Source organism: Zea mays, chromosome 3 (assembly GCF_902167145.1).
Source record: "Zea mays cultivar B73 chromosome 3, Zm-B73-REFERENCE-NAM-5.0, whole genome shotgun sequence".
NCBI lineage: Eukaryota > Viridiplantae > Streptophyta > Magnoliopsida > Poales > Poaceae > Zea > Zea mays.
The window spans coordinates 215,236,980-215,248,780 of record NC_050098.1 but is presented as its reverse complement, the minus strand read 5'-3'; the positions used below and the strand labels follow the sequence as shown (position 1 = coordinate 215,248,780).

At 45.0% G+C, this 11,801-nt stretch overlaps 1 protein-coding gene across 1 annotated transcript; it reads left to right on the top strand.

Annotated features, from left to right (window-relative positions):
* The first annotated feature begins 5,301 nt into the window (after nt 1-5,301).
* LOC103651368 (uncharacterized) lies at nt 5,302-6,293 on the top strand. Its single transcript, XM_008676992.4, has 2 exons — nt 5,302-5,712; nt 5,875-6,293. The coding sequence occupies exons 1-2, from the start codon at nt 5,538-5,540 to the stop codon at nt 5,997-5,999; spliced, it is 300 nt and encodes a 99-aa protein (XP_008675214.1). The 5' UTR covers nt 5,302-5,537; the 3' UTR covers nt 6,000-6,293.
* The last annotated feature ends 5,508 nt before the right edge of the window (nt 6,294-11,801 follow it).

The following is an 11,801-nucleotide window of genomic DNA, read 5'->3' as shown; positions in this document are numbered from 1 at the left end:
AGACTAGCATATACAAGAGAGAATTAGTAAAAGTCCCGATTCCAAGAATTAGTATGCTGGAGAGAATCATCGTAACCATCTCACCGTCGTCTCTCTTCCAACAATTGCAGGTGTTTAAGACATTGCCGTTGTTTCTCTCGCTACACACGTGGTGCTAGCACAACGGGCGGCGGCGTGTTGTTGTTGTTGAGTTATTGATCAACAACGAAATTGGTGAGCATGAGTAAAATTAACATGCTCTTCATCTATCAGCAACGAAACATGCTATTGTTGTTTTTGATGCAAAACATGCTACCGTTGTTGGCGGTACGTAAGTAAGGACGTACGACCACTTTCTACATCAACGTATGTTTCTGTCGTTGTGCGCTGCGTGTCCAGTGTATTATACAGTCGCTCGTGCATTATATCGGTTGAATGAATGTGATAATTACTTACTGTAACAGGGTAGCAGCATATATAGTACATGTTTCTCTGTAACAGGGTAGCAGCATATATAGTACATCTGCGTGTCCAGTGTATTATGCTACGTACATGTGTTTATCTGTAACAGCCTAGCTTGATCTGCAGACGCGTCGCGCGCGCCTCACATGCGTCCTGCAGCCATCATTCACGGCCGGACGGACAGGGAGGCTGGGAGGGAGACGATCGATTCGATCGAGCTCGCCCCTCGCCTGCCCACGGAGTCCAGACACCGTCAGAATCCAAAGCAATTCAGCCGGGGCCATGCATGCATGGCGTCGTGTCGAGCGTCGAAGCCCGCCTCGCGGGACGGGAGGCAGGAGGCGGCGGGCGCGGCGTTGTTGCTGCCAACTTTGCCCCCGGCGTGTGATGACGACGTGGTAGTGTATAGTAGACGATGAGATGGGCCAGAAAGCAAAGCAGCGAGCGAGCACACGGGTGCATCCCGCATCCGACGGACCCATACGCATACGCCATCCATATTATCCACTCACCTGTCTCCTCCCCTCCCCCTCAAGCTTTTCTTCCTTTCTCCCCTGTGAGTCATGATGACCAATCGCTGGATTCCCTCGCTTTCGTTCTGCTTACTCACCCTTGTCACGTGCGGACTGACGCGGAAGGGCGCAGGTGGAGTGCGCGCGGGGTGGATCATGGAAACTCACCTGTCGGTGTGCGCTGAGGTGGAAAGGGTGGACGCGCTGCGTGCCCGGGGCGCCGGCCGCCACTCGAGATCACGTGCGCGCGGTCGCCGCCCCTAGCCCCCTACGGTGCCCTTTCCTTTTGGACGTGGCGGCAGATGGTGCGTCGCGGACTCGCGGGGCTAGCTCGCGATCCGGGTATGTTGCACATGATCCGATCGAGTACGATACCAACTAGCCCATCCGTTCTTTTTTAAAAATAAACGAACCAACTATAAATATTCAAGAACCGAAAGAATTCAGCTTCTCGGGCTAGGACCACGACCACCGCGGCTCTAGATGCTCCCTAGCTTGTAGAAGAACCCCGGGCCACCACTGCCACTGCCACTGCCCACTGACCACCGTAGAAGAACCCCGGCTTGCAAGTTGCCAAGTCTCCTAGCTTTAATTCGCAACACCAACCATATACTATATCTCATTGCAGATTGCGATCACAAAAAGGACGAATCGGCCATTGGCGGTGCTGCCAACTGTGGCGTACCTCCCCTGATCTTAACGATACGAAGCATGCGTCGGTGAGTCGAGTGCGTGCAGTACTTGAGCGTACCTCACACACACCGACGGGGCTTCCCTGGTCCTCGTGACGCTCGTGAGGAGCCAGAGCCAGACACCGTGTTTAGAAGCTGGCGTTCGTTCCGTTCAACGCCCAAGGATGCGTGAGTCGTGACTGCCTGCCAAGGAAGGTATCGTGGGTCCGTTGGCCTGCAGCTGTGACATTGGATTTGGGACTCCCCCATGTTCTTCGGTTGGGCTCACCCCCCTAGCTCTTGCAGTTGCAGCCATGTGCGAGACATCGTCTCCCTGGGCTCTCTCTCTTTTCTGGGGCCAGCGGCCCAATATGTCTCGAGCTAGCGTACGGGCTTGCGAGTTGGGACATTGCCACATTGGCGGCCTTTGGCTTTCCATCTGGTGGCGTCCGTCCCCGCCTTAAATAAACAAACGAATGAATTTCTTCTCAACCTACCAAGGGCTTGCTTGACGTACGTGTAAAGGTGATTCTGTATTGCGGTACTGGATGGAGGCCAGCAGCACCCACCTCTTGCATTTTTAGACCTTGTCTAGATCCATCCATCAGTATTGATCCTTAGCTGCTAGCCCTAATAGAGGAAATCACCTAAGCTAACAATAGTTTATTCGCTAGGTAGCTAATCCTAAGCAATTAGTTACATTATTAGCTACTTAGCTAGGGAGTTTGGTCTGACTATCACTGTTTTTAACTATTAGCAATTAGCTCTATGCAGAAGCATATAGCTCGCACTTGCCCATCGACGGGCCTATATAGAATTTGTGGCGGATCTAGAAATTGGTGACCACTAAGGATGCTGAAACTACAACATAGTAACGAGCCTTGGTCCTATGATTTTGGGGTCATTATGATAGACCTTTTATATTGTATATTTTTTATATAAAAATAATATGTGTTAATTTTACTTGCAAAAAACATACACAAAATACATTGATATATATTCAATTTAATATGTCTGATAATTATCGAGAAATAAAGTCGACCAAAATAACAATATATTTAGTGTTAGTTTGGCAAGCCTATTTTTCTAAGAAATTCCTATTTTTCATTTGAAAATAAACTAATTTCTCTTAAGCCCCGTTTGTTTCGTTGGAATTGAATTTCATTCTAATAGTTATAATTTCGATAAAACTAATTAAGCTACGAGCGTGTGGCATGCGATCGGCGACGACAGTAAAAACGAGACTGGTTCGGTGCAGCGGTGTAGAACGAAGGCCTTCAACCGACGCTTTAGTCAGACATGTGCGTCGTCTGTTCCACATCTATGTAATTTAGTAAGACAATAATTTAACATCAATCCTACTATTCTATTAGATATTGGGCCCCTTTCTTTCGTGGGCCCCCCGGCGGTCGCCTCCGCTGCATGACCCTAGGGCCGGCCGTGATAGTAACTAATAATATGAAGGGAAGTCCTCAAATTGACAATACGCATACGATATCTACGAACATATAAGAACATGACAAAAAAACTAGCGAATGATTTGGTACTCTTCACTGTGTACATGGTACAGAAAAAAAAATGCACATCTAAATAACTAAAGCTATAACTCCAGTATATAACTTGACACGAACTTAATCATGATTTAATTCTAGGTGGGGGAATTAGGGAAAAGAGATAAACCACAAATCACATTAGAGAGTAGGGGTAAAAACGGATCGGGTATACCCGTCACGTACCTGGTACCGGATACGAATTGTATAAATACAAGTTTTTTATACAAATTCAGATACTTTTATATTTTTGACGGATACAATTAGTATTTGGATAGTTTAGCTTCGAATTCGAGTCACTCAATGTCCATGGTGTAATAGTCTTACACATGAACTAAATTGTAGTGAATAATAAGCAATTCATGCACTATCCGGCAAGTATTCAGTATCCTCATATATCCAGTCAAATAATATTTGTATTTGTCACTTGTTTACCCGAATAAATAGTTGATCCATGTATCCATATCAATCCCATCTCTAACGATCCGTATCCGATCTAGAACCCGGTTAAAATACTTTAGGGTAGGATATAGAATGACCTACTATCTGTACGTACCCATTGTTTTCATCCCTACCAATAAGTACTAATGTATAACCGATTGAAGCCACCAACCGATACTAATCTATCAAGCATAGATTAGTATAGATTGGTGACTAACTGGTATTAAAGAGTCTACATAGTAATGGTTGGTAACAATAATTGATACTAAAGCTAGAGGAGATTTTAAAATTGATTGGTGACAAAAATTAGTACTAAAAGTTACCCTTTAGTACCGGTTAGTTGCAAAAATCGGTACTAAAGAGCTCTTTAGTCCCATTTTTGTCACTAACGACATTAAAGGCTCTTTCAGATGTAAAGTAAAAGGGAAATATCTTCTTGATAGTCACAAATAGCTCTATAGCAGAGTGGTAAGGAGGGAATACATGAAAGCCCGACCGTATGCTTTACTTTTAGGGTACCGTTTAGTACCATAACAAAAGAATATGATTTTTAGTCCTGTTTACATAGTATCGGTTAGGAATCTAGTACTATAGTCGGTTCCTAAAGGTTTTTTAGTTGTAGTGATAGTTTCATAGACAATCAATTATGTGGCTTATAGAGAGTTGATAATCACGTCAAGAGAGTTTCACTCTCGAAAAACTTATTTCTTCTCACTTTAGTAAAACATTGGCATGTCATAAAAAAATTCATATGTGGCAAGCTATTTTAAATACAAATAAAACTCTTGTGAAACTTTCGTTGAGACTGACTTTATGAGTTTTATGGTTTCACTTCCAAGATAGTCATATCATCCTTTGTGTTTGGTAAGTGGTAACAACAAGAAGTTTAACCAGATGAAACGACCTTTATCTCTTTTAAAGCATTACATATAAATACTTATAATATCCGGGGGTCAACGCAACGGGAGCCGTACGCAAGCAATGACGCAACGGGCTCCCTCCGGTTACGATGGATGCATGCACGTCCACCTCACGGCTTACGTGTTAAGGGACACGACAGTATTCATGCATCGCCATCTCCGAGGCCTCAAGATTTCCTGCCGCTGGATCAGCATGAAATATCGAGAGAGATCTCACACAGCCGCACAAAGGCACATGTGCGAATGGTGACCCATGCTGCCATGCATGTATAGTGTAGATCGGTTGATCCATCGATCGATCGTTTTAGGTCATATTTGCATACCTAGAGCTAATAATTAGCCAGCTAATAAATTATTAGCTGAGATAAACAATCTAATAAACTAATTGTTAGTTGTGTTGTAGATAACAATTAGTTAGGGATTATTTGAGAGCAAAAATATTGAAGGGGATTAATGGGCCTATAATCCCTTACTATTCAAATAGTAAGAGACTATAGTCACTTTAATTCTCTCTAATATATTTGCTTCCAATCAGACCCTTAGGATGATGTTTGAAATCCAACGACTAATTTTTAGTAGCTAACTATTAGTTTTAAAGGTTCCAAACAATACATTAGTTTGAGTTCACCCCTAAACGTCTATCTCATTATCTTTTTTAAAATATTATATACCATATTAGTTTATAGTATGTCTACAGTATCCCCACGTTATTTTGTATAGTATGCTTAGACTTACTAGTGAAGTAGTGAGTTTGGTCTCTCGGCCCGCGCAAGCCAATCTGAGGCCCCAATCCACGAGGTCCGGCGCGGCCCAACCCCTCCCCCAAGTCTCATGTCCACCCTTGCGCGCGCGTGTACAAAAAGCGGCTCGTCCCCACTCCAGCGGACACGTCTCCTGCCTCTAGATCCAAGCTAACGGACCACTGCTGTCATTGCTGCCTGGGACCGGGAGCAAGAGAACGACGACGAAGAGATCGGCTGAACAAGAGGGTCGCGTAGAGCCATGCTTGCGAGCGCGACGAGGGCAGGGACGTCGTCCACCAAGCCCGGCCTCGCGGAGGGCGCCGTCCGCAGAGCCAGAGCCAGAGCCAGAGCCGGAGACGGCGGCAGCGGCACCCCCATCGTCGTCACCGATGCCGGGCAGGAGGTCACCGTCTCGCAGTTCGTCGCGCAGCTAGGTTCGTTTCGTAAATACAGTAGAAGCCAGTAATGACAGCAATGATCGAGCTAGCGGGATCGTTCACACCCCATTATTATTAATTTAATCTGTAGCGATAGTGATATGAATAAACAGATGAGTGATCACCGCTGACTAGTTGCGTTGTTTTTTTTTTTGACAGATGAGGCGGCCCGGCGGAGGCTGGACAGCATGCACCAGAGGCTGAGGCTGCTGGAGCAGCAGATGGAGACGCTGGAGGCCGAGGTCGGCAAAGCCAGCAGCAGTAGAATTGACACCTACGCCTAGTTATTAGTAGTTACTTTGCTAGGCTCCTGGCAACATCGATCCAGCAGCAGACCGCAGTCCACAGATATTTTTTTCTCGATTAAACCTTTCTCATGTACATGTATAAGCGATTATGGATTATGATCCAAATACTTCCTCACAAAGTAGGACTCTAAATAAATTTTAGTTCAAAAATGAATAGAAAAGAGACACGATTTTAATCCGATCCTTAAATTTTATATTGTAAAATTTAAAACGTATTGTCACCCATATGTACATGAGCGATGATTAATAATATATATGATTGACAATATATAAAAAAGAGAAGCACGGTTGCACCTAATAAACTCATGTGCAGAGCAACCCTAGAACCAGGAGTCCAGGTTGAGGTTGAGAACCTCCACAATCTCTACTACTTATTAAGTAAGCAATAGTAGTCTGCCTCCCTGCGTTCTGCCGTTCTGCCGTTCTGCCTCCCATCTATTTGGACCGTCCGTTTCTATTACCTATGCCATCCAGCCGCACGCGCCATCCAGTCGTGCCCGCCCCCTTCCTCTCCCCCACCCCGCACCAACCGCTCGCCTCATCTGCACCACCCCTCCACAGACTCCCAGCCGAAACCCTATCTTGCGGTGGGCGGTAGCGACTGCGCGCGACGTGGAGGAGGCACCCCCACCCTCCACACGGCTCATCGCGCTCCAACCCGCTTGCCGGGCCGCATCGTCTCCGAGACGTTCCGCCTCGGCCTCCCCGGCGTGCGCTGGTTCGTCTTGGGCGACGACGACACCGTCTTCTTCCCGGACAACCTCCTCACCGTGCTCAACAAGTTCGACCACCGCCAGCCCTACTACATCGGCTCCCTCTCCGAGAGCCACCTGCAGAACATCTACTTTTCCGGCGTACGGCGGCGGCGGCTTCGCCATCAGCCGGCCGCTGGCCGAGGCGCTCGCGCGGATGCAGGATGGCTGCCTCCGCCGGTACCCGGCGCTATGCGGCAGCGACGACCGGATCCAGGCGTGCATGGCGGAGCTGGGCGTGCCGCTCACCAAGCACCCGGGGTTCCACCAGTACGAAGCCGCTCCAGATCTGCGCGTCCAGGTTGTGGCGGCGATGATCGAGGACTAGATCCACGTCCAGGCTGCTGCGGCGACGGCGGAGGCCTCAATCCGGGTCTAAACCAAGGTCATGGTGGCGACGAAGGTGGAGGCCGAGGTGGAGGGCGATGCTTCCACTCGCGATGGTTCTACTGCCCCTGCCCCTCTCCCACGCGTACATCTTGGTTCTACTGCCCCTCTCCCACTCCCCCGTCCACGCGGCACTGCCCCTCTCCCACTCCCCCGTCCACGCCTGCCACGGGGGAGAGGGAAGCAATCTCCACGATCATCGCCCCGCCTTGAATCGCGCTTGGATCCCCTTCCATCCTTGGCACCATTGGCCCTTCCATCCTTGGCGCCCTCCGTCCAACGGCAGCGATCCCATTCCATTGGCCGGCCATCTCCGCCTCCCTTCCACAAGAACACCTGCGCGCCTCCCTTCCATCCGCCATCTTCACTCTTGGATCCCCTTCTAGGCGTTAGAGCCCGCCATCTGCCTTAGGTCTACAGCAAGCACAGATTACAGCAAGCCCACCATCTATTTAAGAAATCCTCCTTGTGTAACACCCGTGGAACTTCCACAGGCAAGGCCGCCACCCGCCCACACCAACCTCATGCACAGGCAACCGTGATACGCTTGTAGCAAATAATGGTTATTGATTTTTAGAGATGTACTTTCAATTGAAATAGCTATGAACTTTGATACGCTTGTAGCAAATAATGGTGCCATGGATCCACCCTGTGTTGAAGCTAATTGCATTAGACCAATATTTTAGTCTTGACAACTCACAGGAAAACGATGTGCCCACAAAAGAAGCAAGAGGAACAAATCGAAGGATCCATTTCTCCAACCGAGGTGCCAAGTGATCCTTTACTTTAATCCAACTTTGACTAATAATTTTCTGCCTGCTCGAATTAAAGTCTGAGGTTGCCCGCCTATGATTTTTTTTAGAAAAAATATTGTCTTTAACTTTTCTATACCAAGAATCTAATTAAATCTGAGTTATCATGTTTTCAGTAGAACAATTCAACACATTCAGATTAGGGTCATGGATATGTTCTCAGTCAAGAGTCTCAATAACTACCTTTGGAACTGCATAGAATATCTCGACTCGGTAAATACTTTCTTCAGAGATCAATCTATTAACTTGTTTTTGAGGCTAGCAGATCACTTAACTGATTTTGTTCTGGCACATGTCCAGAGAAGTCGCACGGCGCACGGCGTACCATGAAATCTGAGGATAAGGTGGCTGAGATACTGAATAAGTCTCAGACGGCAGCCACCAGCAGGCATCAAGATCCCTGGTGCAGGTCAAGGTAACTTTGTTTGCTCCTTCTCCTTCCTTCGTCGTTAGTCAGATACATCATGTGTGGATTTTGGCTCGTGAATTCAGCATACCTTTTGCTCGGTGGAGGAATTGATGCCACCATTTTCTAAACTGGGACTTCTGGAGTAAATATTTGGGCTCATGAGAACACTTTATCTCCGTATTTAAGGTAGTCATGAGCTTGAATGCCACCACGGTAAATAATATGGTTCTTTCTTATATTAACTGAATTCATGTCAATGGAGTGCTGTATTGCCCTTCCAAGATGTAGTTTTGGGCTTGTTGTGTGTCTCAAAAACATAATAGCAGAGAGAACAAACTTTTTCGTTCTTTAGAGTGATCAAAATAAACAAATTGAAGATAGAGGAATCCTGAGACCTGATAGTGTAAAGGTGGAATGCAAAGTTCATTTCCTTTGGGAAGGATGATACTCTGCCTGTTTTCCTCATCATGAATTGAATGGTTATTAGAATTTGGACCTGCAAATTATTAGACTCTTGTGGCAGTGTCCACAATGGGGCTTGCGATTTATCTTAGGCAACCGGTCTTGTAAGTGCAAGTTTCTGTCCTTTTTTCTAGAGATGGCGCCCGTGGAGCCCCTTCCGGAGGCTCCCAACGACGGCAGGCCCATCGTGTGCCCCATGTCAGACTTCTGCCCTCTCACGGTGAGCGATTCAATCCCCGTCCACCTAGATTCGATTCGAATCCGACACCGCGATTTTCTTCCTCTCTCGGCTATGTCAGACTTCTGCCCTGTGGGCTATGGGGGTCTGGAGGCCCATCGGCAACCGGATAGGAAAACAGCAAGGCAGAAGGGCATTGCTCGGCCGCTGGTCCGATGAGTGGCACTGTGAGGGAGCGTGACAGGGGCGACAAATCTAGACCTCCACGCATGTATTTTTTTCTTGTGTTTATGTGATGCTAATTACTAGGATTGAGCTAAGATTGTGTGCACTTCGGTTTGCACATTCACATTATCATATAGGATGAGCAGAGCAATTGAAAGAAATTTAACCAATTTCTCCCTTGGAACATAGTAATGCATCTTTGGATTTCCTGGAGTCAACAACGTACTATGTTTTGTTGTTGTATATTTATGTTAAGTCACCACTTCCTCTTATGATAAATACATTCTTTTAAGATTTTTGTGTCCACATTTACTGTGATCTTTTTTGGACCCTGAAGCACGATCTACGTGCAGTTTCTTGAATCCTAGAATAACAAACTACATTATACTTGAACAGATGCAATTATAAGTGAGAATGATGATGCATTGCTCCAGCAGATGAATAGGAGGATGGTTGGCTATGCTTCTATGAGATTATTGCTAATCATTTCGTTAGAGTGCCTGAAAGTGGCAGGCTTATACTTGAGTTGATAGTGCAACTCTGGAGCAAGTCCTTCGCGACCAACATATTTGCACTTCTTTTTCACGAATGGGTATGCTGTGTTAGTAAGTTAACAAATGGTCTGAGGATGTATTAAATACATGCCATGTACATTATCAAGATATCATGGTTTCCGTTTCAAGTTCACGTCTTTTAAAAGTATCCATTTAAGTTATCAAAAAAAATCATGTAGTTTAGGTTGACATGTAACATAAATCATTGGTAAAAAAAGTTAATCTCAGGATGCAGTATAATTTAGTTTGATTTTTGATTGATTATTCCTTCACAAGACATGATTCTCTCAATTATAGATACATTCATATTTAAACTTAGTTTACTGATTACATTTTTGTTATGCAGTTGTTTGAAGCCCTCTTGACGAAAAAGAAATATTGCTACGATATAGCTCTGCTCTTGTTCAAGGTGCTACAAAAGTATTTTGGTACGGTTGCAAATATAAAAAACCATCATTATTTATTGTTAATTATTTTGAAACCTCAACTGTTTTCTGCTAATAGTTGAGAACAGATCGTTCTCAGTCTTCTTGGCCTATATTTGACGCAAACTTCAGGCGCATCGTTGTGGACCTATAGGCGGATCCCTCCGCCGCGAGCTCCGTATAGACAGGTCCGCATAATGGATCTCTCTTCTTCTTCCACATTTTTCATTTTGCTTGGAGCCAATGGCGGTGAGAGCAGCGAGATCTTCCCGGGCGGGTGGTTCTCGTCTCGATCTGATGCGGCCCCTACGATCCACACAGACCTCATTTTGATGAGATGAGGACTAGCGGCGCTTCTTGGCAGTTCGCTTGGGAATGAGACAAATCTTTGTTTGTTCAGTTGCTACTACTGTCCCTGCTTGTGTGCTGAGAATGTTTGGGATTTGATCTGTCCCTTCTTGTGGCCACTGATAAACTAAAATTGGATCGAAAATATGCACTGAGATTTTGTCTTCACCAACACATAATGAAATAGCTAGGGAATTTTGTTTAACATTGGTTTGGTTTAAACTTTGCACGGTTTGGCCCACAACAAATGCCATGGGTTTTCTATTTGCCCAGAGAAAACTTCCAGCGCACAAGTACTCTTGGTTTCTGCTTTGCTTCCAATCAGAACTGCAGTGTTTGAGACGACAGTACCATAATTTCAACTAAAATGTACATCTTCAATCTTCTTTGCAAGGCTATATATAAACACATGTACCATCATATATAGATTCGGTTGGTGGTTGCATCCAAAGTAGCACTTCTCATCCTATGAGTAGTATTCCCGTGTACAACCAACAGGATTGGTTCACCTGGGAAATTATCTCGAGACAATTAAGAATTGTGTTGCACTATAGTTATTACATATGTTGCTTTAAAATTACAAGCTTCTTTTGCAGTGTATAGGCTTTGTTTAAGTGAACTAAAAATAACTTGAAAGGAATTAACACAACCAGAGAAACGATTTGTTCAGTAGCAATGCCTTTTCAGTTATGATATTGTTTCAGCTATATTGAACTATATTCAACAGGCAACTACAAAGTAGTGAACTTATCAGGTGCTAATCCATCCCTTGTTCATTTCTTTGCCTAACCGTATTCAAATTTATTAATAAACTTGTAATCACGTCATTTGGGTACTCCACAGAAGACAATTGCTTTTGGCGTGCCAGCGTTGATGCACATAAGGAAGAAAGTAGGAGGAAAGCAGGGAAGTAAGCTAATGAGTACTGTTTTTTATTTATAATATTTAAGCAAGTCATTTTAAAGTATTGTCCTAAATACTGATGTGTTCTCTTCCAGTATTGATGTTATCTGTCTTCTTGGCCTATATTTGACGCAAACTTCAGTTCTCACAGAAACAAATGGTAGTGTGCTCTATTTGATCTTGTCAATTTGTTAGTTACTTGTTGCACAGGTCAGTGTGAGGTTTTCTCAATTCTTTTTATAGTTCTCATTTTTAATTGTAATTCCACCTAAATGATTATGATTCTGGGCTATTTTTATTTATTCTGACTGTTTTCTTTACTA

Coding starts and splice junctions, on each gene's coding strand:
- LOC103651368 (XM_008676992.4), top strand. CDS start 5,538: ATGCTTGCGAGCGCGACGAGGGCAGGGACGTCGTCCACCAAGCCCGGC. Junction 5,713..5,874: donor GCAGTTCGTCGCGCAGCTAG/GTTCGTTTCGTA, acceptor TTTTTTTGACAG/ATGAGGCGGCCCGGCGGAGG.